The sequence below is a fragment of the Trichomycterus rosablanca genome, chromosome 16 (assembly GCF_030014385.1).
Source record: "Trichomycterus rosablanca isolate fTriRos1 chromosome 16, fTriRos1.hap1, whole genome shotgun sequence".
In the NCBI taxonomy this organism is placed as follows: Eukaryota; Metazoa; Chordata; class Actinopteri; order Siluriformes; family Trichomycteridae; genus Trichomycterus; species Trichomycterus rosablanca.
This window is the reverse complement of record NC_086003.1, coordinates 7349260-7367370: the sequence shown is the minus strand read 5'-3', so window position 1 is coordinate 7367370 and position 18111 is coordinate 7349260. Positions and strand designations below refer to the sequence as shown.

The window sequence follows — 18111 nt, the reverse complement described above, 5'->3', positions numbered from 1 at the left end:
CTCAAATCACTTGTCTTACATATGAATCAGTGTATTGATGGCAACAGTGTCTTGGACTGGAAAGAATAACCTGTCATTCAAACTTTTGACAACGGGTTGGATGTGGTGGGAGAAGGTAGACCTGTTTATATTCCACCTGCTTTAGAAAGCAAGTTTTTTTATTAACATTTTAAGCCGCCAAAATGATACAAACCAGCCCAAATTTTGTCCACCTGCCAAAGTGTTTTCCCCTGCCAATTTCCAACAAAATCCGCCCCTTTTGGTGGAAAACCTCCCAATCTGGCAACACTGACTGTGATACTGACCGCCAGTGCTTTGGGATGGGACGGTGGAGGGACTCACGGCAGGACCCGCTGCTCGTTGAGGACAGTAACTGCAGAACAATGTGTGTTTTCACGTTCGAGTCTCCAAAAGTCTCCAATAACACCAGAAAAAGTCGCTAGATTTGTCGCTAGTCGCTTTTTTGAAAAAAAGTCGCTAGAGGGGTCTGAAAACTCGCTAAATATAGCGACAAAGTCGCTAAGTTGGCAACACTGCTTGAGGGACTTGACGGCTTTCTTTTAACCTCCTCCCCCAACTGCAACCGGCAGCTCTCGCTGACCACCAAGGCGAGGCGCAGTTCATCTCCAACAAGCCTAGTGTCTTTTCTACGTCGTGACGTCATCGAGTGTAAAATGGCGGTACCTAATTCAAAGTCTGTTGTGGATTTTCCATTCGCCGCTATTTCTTAATGCAAACAAATAAACACGATGCTCGGTTTTTGGATTTAATCTGGCGCAAAAATCGGATCATTATTAGTGCAATAAAATGGATTCGGTGGTGGGGGAGGATCAGACGCTGCCTTTTGACATCAACGGGAGGTGAGTTGATATTTGAAAGTGAGCGGTGCCTGACAGGCACACAGGCTGTAATGTTTAGCTGCCTTTGTTTACGAGTCGTACGTTATTATGAACAATATAGTATGTTTTACTAAGTAATTTTAAGTCTACCTTTAATGAACAAGGTAATTCTTGCTTTTAGCTGTATGAACAATTTGGTACATTTTACGCCGTATAGGGGGTTAAGAATACAAGTCTGGTGTAACGAAAACAGTTGACGCTGTCAAAAGTTGATGCAGCCTGTAGTTCGCATGCGCAGGAATTCTTGCTTTTAGCTGTATGAACAATTTGATACTGGGTGTTATGAATACAAGTCTGGTGTAACGAAAACAGTTGACGCTGTCAAAAGTTGATGCAGCCTGTAGTTCGCATGCGCAGTAATTCTTGCTTTTAGCTGTATGAACAATTTGATACATTTTACGCCGTATAGGGTGTTATGAATACAAGTCTGGTGTAACGAAAACAGTTGACGCTGTCAAAAGTTGATGCAGCCTGTAGTTCGCATGCGCAGGAATTCTTGCTTTTAGCTGTATGAACAATTTGATACTGGGTGTTATGAATAAAAGTCTGGTGTAACGAAAACAGTTGACGCTGTCAAAAGTTGATGCAGCCTGTAGTTCGCATGCGCAGTAATTCTTGCTTTTAGCTGTATGAACAATTTGATACATTTTACGCCGTATAGGGGGTTATGAATACAAGTCTGGTGTAACGAAAACAGTTGACGCTGTCAAAAGTTGATGCAGCCTGTAATTCGCATGCGCAGGAATCCGCGCACGCGCATTGTGCAATCCCACTTGAATCAGACACAAAATCACAGGCCCCCAAATTTCTCACACCCGGCTGTATTTTGTATTATAGTTTGTTTGTTTATTAGTATTTTAACGTCATGTTTTACACTTTGGTTACATTCATGACAGGAACGGTAGTTACCCATTACACAAGGTTATATCGAACACAGTCATGGACAATTTTGTATCTCCAATTTACCTCACTTGCATGTCTTTGGACTGTGGGAGGAAACCGGAGCACCCGGAGGAAACCCACGTGGACACAGGGAGAACATGCAAACTCCGCACAGAAAGGACCCGGGACCTTCTTGCTGTGAGGCGAATGTTCTACAGTACAGTTACAGTATACAGTATGAGCACTTGAGTGTTAAGGGCCTTGCTCAAGGGCCCAACAGCAGCAACCTGGCAGTGGTGGGGCTTGAACTAGCATCTTAACCACTAGCATCTTAACCACTAGACTACGGCTTGCCTAACATCTTATTAAATACAATGTTATGCTAATAATATGCAAAATCATGTACTTATGTGTTAGTTAAGCCAGTGATGGTTTCAGCATTGGAATGTCGACACCTGCCGTTTAGCTTTTGACATTATGTTTCTATAATATTTTTTCTTTCGAGTCAAATGAGCATCTGTCAAGTCAAGCACTGACTCGTCCACAGCATACCTGTCAAACCATGGCTTTATGGATCATGATTTAATGCTGAACATGCCCTCAGCCAAACTGGCATCACAAAGTGTGATTTGCAGATATACCTGTTAGTAGTGGGTGTTAATTATTAGGGGTGTCTACAGCATACCGTACTCTGACCCCAAAGCCTTGCAACAGCTACTTGAAGAACAAAGATCATCAGTTCTGATGGTTGTGACTTTCCTCGTGTGACCTAAGCTAAATTCACTGTCGCCTCACAGCAAGAAGGTCCTGGGTTTGATCCCCAGGTGGGGCGGTCTGGGTTCTTTCTGTGTGGAGTTTGCATGTTCCCTCATTTGTCTGCATGGGTTTTTTCCAGGGGCTCCGGTTTCCTCCCACAGTCCAAAGACATGCAAGTGAGGTGAATTGGAGATACAAAATTGTCCATGACCGTGTTTAACATTAAATTTGTGAAGTGATGAATCTTGTGTAACGACTAACTGCTGTAAAACATGACATTAAAATCCTAATGAATCAATAAATAATAATGACTTGACTTTTTAAGGCCAGACATCTGGATTAATGCATCTTCTAAACAGCAAGATGTGCTCTAGGGCAGCAGTGGTGACTACCAAATGACTGACAGTGGTTTGAGGCGGTACAAGTCACTTACTGCCAACAGGTTGTTGGGTGGCCAGGGCTTATTGATGCCAGAGGAAATGGCGTCTGGTACAGACCAATCGAAAGGTTACTGTGGCTTCAGCTGCATATCATTTTAATATTGGTGATGTGGCGAATGTGTCACAGTACATCGAACCCTTCACTGTCCAGTGTTTGAAAGTGTCTACAGTGGGCACACAGGCAACTCTGTCGCAAAAAAAAAATAAAATCATTTTTTTCTCCAAGATTATATGGCAGCCGGGCATGTGTGTATTTTTTACCCAGGATAGAGAAGGCACCAGGATGCACTGTATGACTATCCACCTCACAACATATAAAAATAGAAGGACACACAGAGAATACATGGCACATTTAGACGTCTGGCAGGTCAAAACTGTTATGACAGCATACACCGATCAGCCATAACATCAAAACCACCTCCTTGTTTCTACACTCACTGTCCATTTTATCTGCTCTACTTACCATATAGAAGCACTTTAGTCCATCTATTTCTCTACATACTTCTTTAGCCTGCTTTCACTCACCACAGAGCAGGTATTATTTAGGTGGTAGATCATTCTCAGCACTGCACTGACACTGACATGGTGGTGGTGTGTTAGTGTGTGTTGTGCTGGTATGAGTGGATCAGACACAGCAGCGCTGCTGGAGTTTTTAAACACCTCACTGTCACTGCTGGATTGAGAATAGTCCACCAACCAAAAATATCCAGTCAACAGCGCCCTGTGGGCAGCGTCCTGTGACCACTGATGAAGGTCTAGAAAATGACCAACTCAAAGAGCAGCAATAGATGAGCGATCGTCTCTGACTTTACATCTACGAGGAGGTGGACTAACTTGGTAGGAGTGGACAGTGAGTGGACACGGTATTTATCTGATCCACTCATACCAGCACAACACACAAGTGCTGAGAATGATCCACCACCTAAATAATACCTGCTCTGTGGTGGGTGAAAGCAGGCTAAAGAAGTATGTAGAGAAACAGATGGACTACAGCCAGTAATTGTAGAACTACAAAGTGCTTCTATATGGTAAGTAGAGCAGATAAAATGGACAGTGAGTGTAGAAACAAGGAGGTGGTTTTAATGTTATGGCTCTTTAATGTACCAGTGCAAGGCACACTGGAGCAGCTCAACCAATCACATCGCTTGTCAGCGTCCTCTGACTAGAACTCCAGCGCGACCCAAAATACGCGTATTTGTAGTTCTAAACGGTTATATTTCGGGGGTATCTCGCTGTTTTGCGCTGTTTAATTGAAATTAAATAAAACCCTTATCTTATATAAAGCAGCTCTTAAAACTGGTCCTGTTTATGCTCGAATGGCGCAGTTAAAGTTATTCTGGTTCGCGCGCTCGCGAGCATGTCTCGCGCTGTCACAACACAGAGAGACAGTTAACTAATGCTAACACCATTAGCATTGCTAACCTGCGTTTTCCGAAAAGAGGAAACTCCACGCAGCGGAAAAAAGTTGTTTTTCTGACTCACATAAAGGACTGTACTTTTTTATCTATCGACTAGGCTTGCTATGGGAGGCGTAAAATAGGTAGGAAACGCTTAAATGTTTACCTATAAGTATTACCTGTGTATATACTGATACCCACCCTACATACTTCTGTACTAAATAGTATGCGTACATCTGTACTGTTTCTACATACTACTTAGAATAACAGTGCGCATTTTGGTCGTATTGGTGTTAACTGACATGGCGCAGTTTTTAATACTATTTATTATAGTAATATGTCTTTACTCAAGCTTGGTGTGACAGTAAAGTTCAGTCTATAAACGACGTGTTTTCTTGGTTCTTTACTGCTTGAATGAAGTAAATCAAATCCGAGCTCGTTTGCTTGTGTAATGCTGGTAATTATCTGAGGCGAAGCGAAGTCGAACAAGCAGAATGAGATGATTTTAAGCATGAACGATGTACTTTTAATGAATATCTGTTAATACAACTAATGTTACATACAAAGCAGATTAGAAATGAATCATACTTTTAATATTTTACAATAATTTGACCTTGTTTTACATGCTAACATGTAACTGTGTACGTACGACATAACCTGTGTACTTCTGTTCTAGTTAGTATTTCTAAGTAGTATACAATGAATAGTACGCGTACTACTTAGTGCGACCTTTAAACAAATAGTGCGTGTTTTAAACATGTTTACATTCATTCTTGTTTTGTAATATGCATTTTTCGATATATGCTTGCTGTTTAATTGTTGTATTCTTTTAACTAATGTCTGGTATATTGTTTAGTACGATATGGTGCTCTTTTAGAATCAGGCTTTATTGACCAAGTATACTGATCAGCCATTACATTAAAACCACCTCCTTGTTTCTACACTGACTGTCCATTTTATCAGCTCCACTTACCATATAGAAGCACTTTGAAGTGGTGGATCATTCTCAGAACTGCAGTGACACTGACATGGTGGTGGTGTGTTAGTGTGTGTTGTGCTGGTATGAGTGGATCAGACACAGCAGCGCTGCTGGAGTTTTTATATACCGTATCCACTCACTGTCCACTCTATTAGACACTCCTACCTAGTTGGTCCACCTTGTAGATGTAAAGTCAGAGACGATCGCTCATCTATTGCTGCTGTTTCAGTCGGTCATTTTCTAGACCTTCATCAGTGGTCACAGGACGCTGCCCATGGGGCGCTGTTGGCTGGATATATTTTTGGTTGGTGGACTATTCTCAGTCCAGCAGTGACAGTGCGCTGCTGTGTGTTATCCACTCATACCAGCACAACACACACTAACACACCACCACCATGTCAGTGTCACTGCATGTGGTGGTCCTGGGAGAGTCCTGACCATTGAAGAACAGCTTGAAAGGGGGCTAACAAAGCATGCAGAGAAACAGATGGACTACAGTCAGTAATTGTAGAACTACAAAGTGCTCCTATATGGTAAGTAGAGCTGATAAAATGGACAATGTGTGTAGAGGTGGTTTAATGTTATGGCTGATCGGTGTATGTGCACAGTTATTGTTCACAGAAATACAAAAGACACATTTCTACCACACACACATACACACACACACACTCACACACACACACACACTCACACACATACACACAGACACACATACACACAGACACACACAGACACACACAGTAAACCTTACTTGTGTGTCCAGTCCAAATTATTTTGGTTGAAAGATGTAGTGGTTTGCATTAGCGTGCAGTTTCCAACCACTTCTTCTTTTAGCTGGACAGCTCTGTGAATTATCCACTACTTGTTCAGGTGCCTCAACCAGACATCAGAGGTCACATTTGTGCAGCATTAGTGCAGAAAAACCTCATTGACCTCTCCTTCCCCAGGCATGGCTTTCCACCAGGGGTGGAACACGCACCCTTCCATTTACTAGTCCACTATCCGATAGGCTACCACTGGCCTGCTTGATTCTGTGCTACCAGATTTTAAGCTTGAAGATGAAACTCATTTGCCAGGCATTTATTTTTGTAACTTTTACCCCACCATATGAAATAAAAATAAACATGCAGATGTCTTTTCCGACAGTCATGTTGTTACACACTTGCTTTCATTAGTTCAGAATAGTTTTGTGCATCCATGCCGGTTGATGGTCCATGCTATGCATACACCCTCTGTGCTTAGAGAAATGCTTAAACTGGTTTGACAAGGACATACATTTTTTTAGACCCCCCTAGTTTTCTAATTACCCAATTGCATTATGCTTCCTCTCTACTGATGTTAACCTTTACTCTGACTGAGGAGAGCCGTGACTAACTCACGCCCCCTCCGACACGTGTGCAGTAGCCGACTGCGCCTTTTCACCTGCATGAGGCGAGTTCATATCTGGATCAACTTTGTCTACGGAGAGACACCCTGATCCTCATTATCCCTCACCATCAGTCAGCCAGCAGAGGTCGTAATTGCATCAGTTAAGAGGAATCCCCTCCTGCACAAAGTCCTAATCTTAATCCTACTGAAAACCTTCGGGATGAATTGGAATGATCACAAGCCAGGGCTTCTAGTCCAACATCAGTAATTAACCTTGTAAATGCACATTTGACTGAATGGACACAAATATTTCCAGACACTCTATGAACTCTTGTGGAAAAATAGAGGCTCTTACAGTTACAAAGAGGAAGGCCAGCACCTTATGGATGCACATGGGTTTGGAATGTAATGTCCAACAGCTTATGGTCAGCTGTCTGTAATACTGGCTATATACAACCCCTGGCAAAAATTATGGAATCACCACTCTTGGAAGATGTTCTTTCAATTGTTTAATTTTGTAGAAAAAAAATAAATCACAGACATGCCACAAAACTATCATTTCTCAAACTGTCAACCCTCTGGCATTAAGAAACAATAAAAAAAGAAACAAATATAATAGTTGTGGTCAGTCACAATTGCTTTTTTTTAGATCAAGTAGAGGAAAAAAATATGGAATCACTCAAATCTGAGGAAAAAATTATGGAATCATTAGAAAACACTGCACCATTATTACTTTGTTGCACCACCTCTGGCTTTTATAATGGTTTAAACTCTCTGAGGCATGGAGTTAACTAATGACAAACAGTATTCTTCATCAATCTGCCTTCAACTGTCTCTTGCTGTTGCCAGATCAGCTTTGTAGGTTGGAACCTTGTCATTGACCATTTTCTTCCATTTCCACCAGAGATTTTCAAATGGATTGAGATCCGGACTATTTGCAGGCCATGCCATTGACATTATATGTTTTCTTGAAGGAAAGTTTTCACGTCCTTTGCCCTATGGCAAGATGCATTATCATCTTGAAAAATGAAGTCATCATCACCAAACATCCTTTCAACTGATGGAATAAGAAAAGCGTCTAAAATTTCAATGTGGACTTTGGCATTTATTGAAGACCATCTCCCCTGTGCCTTTACCCGACATGCAGGCCCATATCATCAACAACTGTGGAAATTAACATGTTTTCTTTAGGCAGTTATCTTCATAAATTTCATTGGACAGACACCAAACAAAAGTTCCAGCATCATCACCTTGCCCAATGCAGATTCGCGATTCATCACTGAAGATCACTTTTATCCAGTCACCCACAGTCCACGATTGCTTTTCTTTAGCCTACTTTAACCTTGTTCTTTTCTTTTTAGGTGTTAATGATGGCTTTTGTTTGGCTTTTCTGTATGTAAATCCCATTTCTTTTAGGTGATTTCTTACAGTTCAGTCACAGACATTGACTCCACTTTCCGGCCACTTGTTTCTCATTTGTTTTGTTGTGCATTTTCTGTTTTCAAGACATATTGCTTTAAGTTTTCTATCTTGATGCTTTGATGTCTTACTTGGTCTACCAGTATGCTTCCCTTTTACAACCTTCCCATTTTGTTTGTACTTGGTTCAGATTTGAAACACAGCTTACTGGGAACAACCAACATCTTTTGCGACATTCCACAATGATTTATCTTCTTGAAGGAGTTTTATAATCCTCTCATTTGTTTCAACTGACATATCTTGTGTTGGAACCATGATTCATGACAATCTGCTTTGTGCAACAGCTCTCCGAGGTGTGAGCACTCTTTTTAAACTGAAGAATAATTAGCAAATCTAATCTGCTGCAGATGTTTTGTTTTTAAACTGCAAATTACAGAGTGATTCCATAATTTTTTCCTCAGATTTGAGTGATTCCATATTTTTTTCCTCTACTTGATCTAAAAAAAGCAATTGTGACTGACCACAACTATTATATTTGTTTCTTTTTTTTATTGTTTCTTAATGCCAGAAGGTTGACATTTTGAAAAATGATAGTTTTGTGGCATGTCTGTGATTTCTTTTTTTTCTACAAAATTAAACAATTGACAGAACATCTTCCAAGAGTGGTGATTCCATCATTTTTGCCAGGGGTTGTAGTGTATATGCTGTTTATGAATTTAAAACCGACTACGTTATTCAAACAACGACCTCTTTGACTGTTAACCGGTTAATCATATGTCTGTATCAGAACGATCAAGTCTGTGCTTTCCTGATGTTGCTGATAAATGATACGCTGAGGTGTTAGTGTGCCAGAGGCTAATCACCGCTTAGAATGATAGGCAAAATAGTAGCAGCTGACTTACCCCAGTTGTATCATGTATCGGGACTGTCAAACTCTGGTCACACTGGACTGCTTGTGTTTCAGTTACAGGCAATTGCAGTACATGGTTTTTCTTTCTTTTTTGGGGGGTAAAAATAGCGTTCCTAGTAATTATCAATTTTAACTATTCTGAGATGTGTTTTTGTTTTGTTATAAAAAGGGAACCCAGAGGATTCTTATGTAATTGTGACTTGTCCTGGACTGACAGGGTCATTTTAATGCCATATAAACAGGCCTTTATGTAATGACACACACACACATTCACTCAGTACTATTTTAGTCACACTGCCATTTAAACTTACAAACCTAATCCTGTGTCCTCGGTCACTCCAAGCAGTGCTGTGTGAACACTAAAGTGATTGTTCACAATAGTGCTTTAATGATCATTTGACTGAAACAGTCTCTGCTCTGTTTGGGTTGAGTCATAAATGCTTCATTGTAATCAATACTAAAGAATTAAATCAGAAACAAACTTGACGTGACCCCCCCCCCCCCCCCCCAACAATCTAGTCGTATCTACTTAATCAGTTGTATTTTTCCTTTACTAAACAAGGAGGACTGTACCTAACACACGCCCCCTGCAACAAGTGTGTAGCCAACCACTTCTCCATTATTTACCATCTCTGTGCGCCCGCCTTGGCCACCAGTTGAGTCTGTGTAGTGCTGCTCGATAAGACAGCTGGCATCTAAACAATCAATCAAGTTACAGCATGAATATAAATTGTAATAATGCATTTTGTTTCATGTCTAGGGTATTTATAATCCCTAGTTTTGCTGCCTCTCAATTTGACCCAGTAAAAATCAGGGTTGTTTAAGGGTTTGCCTGTGTATGTGGCCCCTAAGAGGTGTGTGTTAGGACAAGTATGGGCCACGGTGTGTGTGTATTTGTATTTGTGTGTTTGTAGCTTCTGGGCCACACATATGGGCCACTGAGCAACTTTAAAAGAATCACTGTAATAACTGCATTAGTGTGTATGTGTGTGTGTGTGTGTGTGTGTGTGTGTGTGTATATATATATATATACCGATCAGCCATAACATTAAAACCACCTCCTTGTTTCTACACTCACTGTCCATTTTATCAACTCCACTTACCATATAGAAGCACTTGGTAGTTCTACAATTACTGACTGTAGTCCATCTGTTTCTCTACATGCTTTGTTAGCCCCCTTTCATGCTGTTCTTCAATGGTCAGGACCACCACAGGACCACCACAGAGCAGGTATTATTTGGGTGGTGGATCATTCTCAGCACTGCAGTGACACTGACATGGTGGTGGTGTGTTAGTGTGTGTTGTGGTGGTATGAGTGGATCAGACACAGCAGCGCTGCTGGAGTTTTTAAATACCGTGTCCACTCACTGTCCACTCTATTAGACAATCCTACCTAGTTGCTCCACCTTGTAGATGTAAAATCAGAGAGGATCGCTCATCTGTTGCTGCTGTTTGAGTTGGTCATCTTCTAGATCTTCATCAGTGGTCAAAGGACGCTGCCCACGGGGTGCTGTTGGCTGGATATATTTTTGGTTAGTGAACTATTCTCAGTCCAGCAGGAAGAGTGAGGTGATTAAAAACTCCAGCAGCATTGCTGTTTTTTATCGACTCATACCAGCACAACACACACTAACACACCACCACCATGTCAGTGTCACTGCAGTGCTGAGAATGATTCACTACCCAAATAATACCTGCTTTGTGGTGGTCCTGTGGGAGAGTCTTGACCAATGAAGAACAGTAAGAGGAGGTTAAAAAAGTTTGTGTTTAAGCATTACTGTTTGGTATGACACACAGCAAAGTCATAGTGTTCCATATGTTCATTTTGCATCATCCTTATTTGTCCTTCTGTTAGATTGTAATAAAGAGTGGTGCAGGGTGCATCGTTACACTGTGTCCTATATTAATTCCCCCACCACTCGTGTCGCTACGTCAGCCAGTTGTGTCTATCAGTAGCTGAGACTTCTAACTCCAAGCTAGTGATTTATATTTACTTTTACAGTATTTAGTGAATGATTTCATTCATTGCTCAAGGGCACAACAGTGGCATCCAAATCTGGCAGTGGTGGTGCCTGAACCAGTGCCCTACTCTGCAATATTAATAATCTTCAGGTGCCATCTGAGCCTCCTGCATTTTGATCCACAAATCGGCCACTAGCGATCATGTCACATTGTGTGAGAAAAACAAAGATAATCTGCAATATTAATGATTTCGTCTGCAACTGCAAACTTTTGCTGAGTGTCCCACAATGTAATGCCAGCTCAAGGATGTGTGTGTGTGTGTGTGTAAGTGTTTAGTGTGTGCGTTGCATTAACGTGCAGTGAGTACTGAATGGTTTATTGTGCTTGTAAATGTGTGTTTGAGCCGATGACTGAGACTTTGTTTTTCTTTCTGAAGCTGCTGTGTGTGTATGGGTGGGTGGGTGTTTGTTTTAAAACACCCCACTGACAGTGTTTGTTTCTTTCTGCAGCTGCAGTTTATCCAGGCTGCCAGACTCTCTGAGCAGTGCAGACTTCAGCATGGACAACATGACAGGTACAGCCGACTCCTATATAGGGATGCACCGATCCAACTTTTTCAGTTCCGATACCGATCCGATCGGTCGATACCCGATACCGATCCGATACCATTGTTGAATTAATAAACCGTATACTTTATCATGTGGGAAAGACTTAAGGCATCAGGATTGACTTAAACATTACTAAGTTTGCAAAACAAAATATAATTAACACAGATATAAATGTACTGAACTGCTATTTATTTGTCAATAAAATAATAAACAATTGTGATCTTAATATCGGATCGGTGCATCCCTACTCCTATACACACGCACACATACCTACTGGGCTGCACCGTATGACCCTATCTGCTCTAGAGCAATTCACCTGTGTCATTAAAACCAGACTTACCAGACATACTACTGATTACTACTTAATTAGAAGCTGCTAAAACACTGCTGCATACATAGACAATTAAAAACAGAAGCCAGTGCTTGTCTTCGCCCAACAGCCTGCAAGTCAGTGGTAATGTGAAGCTTGCTTGTCTGTAGTCACCGTCACCTGTGTTTCAGATCTTCATCTAGGTAGTAATAGACAAGCACAAATCATTATTTACGGAGTTTGCAAAACCTCAAACTTGATAGCTGTCAAAAGCTTCTTTAGCAGCAAATAAAGTTGTAGTTCCTGTAGTTGATTATCAGATTTGTACAATGGCAAGAAGTGAACAGTTTTCTTCAGGCTATGCCACAACATTTGAATTGGTTTAAGGTCTTGGTCCTTAACTTTTGTCTGTTTCAGCTCTACAAACGTGACCCTTCTTTTAAAAAAAAAGAATTTTACCCAATTGCGTTATGCTTCCTCTCTACTGGTGCCGACCCCCGTCCCGTTTGAGGAGAGCGAACTGACACACGCCCCCTCCGACACATGCGCAGTGGCCGACTGCATCTTTTCACCTGCACGAGGCGAGTTCATATGCGGATCAGCTTCGTACACGGAGAGCCACACCCTGAACGCATTATTCCTCTACTCTGTGCAGACACCATCAATCAGCCAGCAGAGGTCATAATTGCATCAGTTATGAGGTGTATCCGGCTCCCTCCCTGGATGAACAACAGCCAAACGATGTTCGTATAGCCGCCCAGCCCAGCCGGATGGCAGAGCTGAGATTCGATACGATGTATTCGAAATCCCAGCTCTGGTGTGCTAGCGTGTTTTACCGCTGCGCCACTTGAGCAGCAAAATGTGACCCATGTGACTATAATTAACTCATATAAACCAGCTTATTGTCGTCTTGTATCACAATCATCCAGCTTTTAATAAAAATCTTCAGGTGACAATAAGCTACACTGGCAATCTCCTCTAAAAATAGGCACAGTCTATCCAGGAGCTGAGGCAGCAAAGCAAACCCCAAACCACCATGCACCCTCCACCATACTCCACAGCAGGGGTTATGTTTTGGTGTTGATGCGAGATGCTTTTTTCTCCTTTTGTTACATTTGTTCAGTGTATTTTTCTGGCCAAAACTTATGTCTTATTTGTATACAAAACCCTATAATAGTAATGTTGACATGAAACATCAGAAATACAAAATCTTTTTTTAAGAGCAGTGGTTTTGTTTGTAGTGCAATATTAAAAAACTTATGTAAACTGTGTGATTATCACAGTTGAACATCATTTTAAAACATTAATTTAATGTAAAATCACCCAGCATTACTAGGTATGTACAACAGGACACGTATTTGCAACGCTCTGGCCTAGCTTTACTATTTGCGTGTATGCCCTTGAATTGAGTCTGGCCTCACATACACATTTCCACATTATTCCAGCTTTGAAGAAATGGGGAGAAAATGTAAACGAGTGCAACTTTATTCCTCTCATTCATTCATCGTGTCTCTTTCTCTCCTCTTTCCCACAGCTTCCATGTTCCCAGGGCAGAAGATGTCTCCTTCCAAAGTCATGACCATGAAAGACTATGAGAATGTAAGCAATTATCACATCAGATTGCTAATGGCACTAGTCGTCACCATGTAATAGTCACCATGCATAGTCATTATTGCTGATTGAGATCATTAACTTAGTTTACAAGAACTCGAATTTCAGATTCAAACATTCAGATAGGATGAGAGGTAGAGACTGGCAATGCTGTTGTTTTTGACCACTTGTGATGCTTGCTGGATATGTTATGACATTTGGCTAAGCCGATATGTTTAACTACAATATCACAATGCAGGGGTACAATGTAGGACATGATGTGATGTGGATGTTGTGCAAACACTGTACTAAGCATACATGAGGTACTGTATTGTACCCTTCCCCATCCATCCTCAGACATAGCCAATCATGCCTGATTAAAATAATTAATGAATGTACACTGACCAGCCATAGCATTAAAACCACCTCCTTGTTTCTACACTCACTGTCCATTTTATCAGCTCTACTTACCATATACAAGCACTTTGTAGTCCATCTGTTTCTCTGGATGCTTTGTTAGCCCCCTTTCATGCTGTTCAATGGTCAGGACCCCCACAGGACCACTACAGAGCAGGTATTATTTAGGTGGTGGATAATTCTCAGCACTGCAGTGACACTGACATGATGGTGGTGTGTTAGTGTGTGTTGTGCTGGTATGAGTGGATCAGACACAGCAGCGCTGATGGAGATTTAAAACACCTCAGTGTCACTGCTGGACTGAGAATAGTCCACCAAGTAAAAATATCCAGCCAGCAGCACCCCGTGGGCCGCTGATGAAGGTCTAGAAGATGACCAACTCAAACAGCAGCAATAGATGAGCGATCGTCTCTGACTTTACATCAGTGAGTGGACACGGTATTAAAAAACTCCAGCAGCGCTGCTGTCTCTGATCCACTCATATCAGCACAACACACACCTGACCATTGAAGAACAGGGTGAAAGCAGACTAGAAGATATGTAGAGAAAGAGATGAACTACAGTCAGTAATTGTAGAATTGCAAAGTGCTCCTATATGGTAAGTGGAGCTGATAAAATGGACAGTGAGTGTAGAAACAAGGAGGTGGTTTTGGCTGATGTTATAAGAGTTCGGTGAGTGCACATTGCCAGCTTTTACTTCACATGGAGTTTTAGTTGAAGTCTGAAATGTTTGAACGGTAATACTATGTGCAAACTGCCTGAACATCATTCTCGTGCCTGCGAACCAGATTGTATTGTTTGTTGTGTCTTGTAGCAAATTACAGCTCTGAAGAAAGAGAACTTTAACCTGAAGCTGAGGATTTACTTTCTGGAGGAGCATGTGCAGCAGAAATGTGATGATTCCACTGAAGAAATCTATAAGACGGTAATGCAGACATGCAGATGACACCATTGCTGTTTTGTCAGCTCTACAGTTTAGTGCTTTTATAAAGCTTCCGTTATTGTGTGTGTGTGTGTGTGTTTCAGAACATTGAGCTAAAGGTGGAAGTAGAATCTATGAAGAGAGACCTTGCAGAAAAACAGGAACTGCTAGTGTCTGCATCGTAAGTCCTTCATCTTCTCCTGTCGATGAATCAGCTATTTACATTTTCAGCATTTAGCAGACGCTTTCTATCCAAATTACATTACTGGGAGAGTATACAGTCTAAGCAATTGAGGGTTAAGGGCTTGCTCAAGGGCCCAACAGCAGCAATCTGGCAGTGGTGGGGCTTGAACCAGCGACATTCTGATTGTAGCCTAGCGGTTTAGGTGCTGGACTAGTACTGTCCCTAATAATCCACACCCGATAAAGGAGTTTTATAATAATGCTTAATTAACTCATACCACGATCAAACTCATGTGCGCTCAGTGTTATTTGAAAGTGTCATAAAAATGTGTCATCAGCAGCTGACAGGTAATGCTGTGGATATTACATGCATCGGCGCCACAGAGAGAGAGAGACAGCTGTTGTCGTGATGAAATATGACACAACAGATATTCAACACCTTTGGGATACATGCGTTACTTTAACACTGCACGTAGAACTCGCAACACCACCACCCTCCTTTGGAGAGAGCACCTAGTCAAACAGAAAACTACACCGATCAACCATAACATTAAAACCACCTCCTTGTTTCTACTCTCACTGTCCATTTTATCAGCTCCACTTACCATATAGAAGCACTTTGTAGTTCTACAATTACTGACTGTAGTCCATCTGTTTCTTTGCATGCTTTGTTAGCCCCCTTTTAAGCTGTTCTTTAATGATCAGGACCACTACAGAACCACTACAGAGCAGGTATTATTTGGGTGGTGGGTCATTCTCAGCACTGCAGTGACACTGACATGGTGGTGGTGTGTTAGTGTGTGTTGTGCTGGTATGAGTGGATCAGACACAGCAGCGCTGCTGGAGTTTTTAAACACCTCACTGTCCCTGCTGGACTGAGAATAATCCACCAACCAAAAATATCTAGCCAACAGCGCCCCATGGGCAGCGTCCTGTGACCACTGATTAAGGTCTAGAAGATGAGTGTGCTGAGAATGATCCACCACCCAAATAATACCTGTTCTGTGGGTGTCCTGTGGTGGTCCTGACCATTGAAGAACAGGGTGGAAGCAGGCTACTACAAAGTGCTTCTATATGGTAAGTGGAGCTGATAAAATGGACAGTGAGTGTAGAAACAAGGAGGTGGTTTTAATGTTATGGCTGATCAGTGTATAATGCATGTTTGATGGCCACTATAAATGATTTTATCATACTGGTCAGGCACATCCTACAAAGTGCATTATGTCATTTTTCTTATTTATTAACTATACAGTAAACTTTAAAGCCATGATGTATTAACAAAGAATGGAGCAATTTATGTTCATTTATTTAAGGATTAATCTAATGTATGTAATCTGTGTGTATGTGTGCAGGAAAGCACTGGAGAGTCTAGCCGGTAGAGATTCAGGAGAAGGCCTCAGGGAGCGCGCTCAGAGAGAGATGGACGCGCTCCGAGAAGCTTTCAATGCCAGAATCAGAGAACTAGAGGAGGTAAACACAACACGCACACTTTCTTTACAGGAGTGTAATGACGTGGGTTATGCCTCACCACTAAGCCGCCAAGTGTAGCCTTGAACCTGCAAGGATTACAAATGAACCAAGATTGCTAAAAAGTCACTAACCAAAAGCATGGCCAAAATAATGGAAACAAAGCAACTAATAAATGACAAACTGCAGCTCGTAACTCAATATGGTTAGCAGCTTAGACTGCCTGTGACCGAGTTCTTGGAAAAAAAGCTATGAAAGGAAACCCAGAACAAGCTGGGGACGGCAGTGAACCAGCTGGCACCGCTTGTGCTCAGAGTGGATATATACTGTACATGTGGCCTGCTCAGGAAAGCCCCGACTTGCTGCCTTTAGGGCACTTCGCTCATTCAGTGCGGTACAATCGTGATGTCTTAAAGGTGCCACAATACTAGCACCATTTCCCAGAAAAAATAGAGTGCGCTGACACCTGTGCTGTGGAAAATCAGACTGGAATGAACCAGGCATTACGGTTTCAGAGAAAAGCAGGTTGCCAACAGAGTAGCCAGCAAGTCTGTAAGGGTGGGCAGCATGCCGTATGCATCTTATCATCTACACTCTGATGAGTGCAGTGCAGCTCGGCACTGTGTACGAAGAGACACACCCTGAGAGCACTCTTTTCTCGTCTCTGTGCAGGCACCATCAATCAGCCAGCAGAGGTCGTAATTGCATTAGTTATGAGAGAGAGACCCTATCCGGCTTAGTCCCGCCCATATCTAAAACAACAGGCAAATTGTTGTTCATGTGGCCGCTCAGATACGATGTATTCGAGATCCCAGCTCTGGTTCCAGCATGTGTTTTTACCGCTGCGTCACCTGAGCGGCCAATAGAAACCCATTTAACCTGCAGAGAATTAACACTCAATGTGGCATGGGAGATGTGTCAGGAACCGACATATCAGTCACCTGCGTCTCCATTTCCCCTCTGCCAACCAAGGCAAGGCAGAAGGAAATGATTCTGTAATTGTGCACCTCCCACCAATCTCTTTTCTGTGTATGATATTGTATGATTCTAAGATGTTAACTATCTCTAATTCCTTTCTTCTCTTCTTCTCAGTCTCTACGCTTTGCTGAAGAGGAGGTGGAGAAGATGGCCTCCATTGCTGAGCAGGAGAAGCTGAGGAATCTGGGTCTGGAGAAGGAACTTGAAGCCGCCAATCAGTCAGGATCCTCACGTGGCATGGGTTCTATGCCTGAGGAGGTCCACCAGCTTCAGCAGGCTCTGCAGGGCAAAGATCGGTAAGCAGCAAAACCAACCTGCAGATATTTGCGTTCAATTATACAAACTACATACACAAAAAAGTTGGGACAGTGGCATGTTTACCACTGTGTTGAATCATGCTTCCTATTAATGACACTTTTTTAATGGTTTGGGAACTGAGTATACTAATTGTTACAGTTTTGCAAGTGGGATTTTTCCCATTCTTGCCCCAAGACTGTTGAGCATCTAAAGTCTTCTATCAAGCAAGACTTGAGCTGCTCAGCAGTCCTCAGTTGTCATGTCTGATTCTTTATGTCATAATGTACCATACAGTTTCCAACCAGGCATAACATTATGACCACTGAC

At 42.0% G+C, this 18111-nt stretch overlaps 1 protein-coding gene across 5 annotated transcripts in view; it reads left to right on the top strand.

The window, feature by feature from the left end:
- The first annotated feature begins 699 nt into the window (after positions 1 to 699).
- Positions 700 to 18111, top strand: part of cdk5rap2 (CDK5 regulatory subunit associated protein 2) — a 77626-nt gene continuing 60214 nt past the window's right edge. For 4 of the 5 annotated variants that reach the window (XM_063012051.1, XM_063012052.1, XM_063012054.1 and 1 more), the window contains exons 1-7: positions 700 to 860; positions 11522 to 11586; positions 13465 to 13529; positions 14752 to 14862; positions 14964 to 15040; positions 16395 to 16512; positions 17602 to 17783. In XM_063012051.1, the coding sequence (XP_062868121.1) occupies positions 808 to 860; positions 11522 to 11586; positions 13465 to 13529; positions 14752 to 14862; positions 14964 to 15040; positions 16395 to 16512; positions 17602 to 17783 (671 nt within the window). In that variant the 5' untranslated portion in view covers positions 700 to 807. Of the gene's footprint in view, positions 861 to 4467; positions 4518 to 11521; positions 11587 to 13464; positions 13530 to 14751; positions 14863 to 14963; positions 15041 to 16394; positions 16513 to 17601; positions 17784 to 18111 lie in introns of those variants that run through there. The other variant, XM_063012053.1, reaches the window with a different exon arrangement.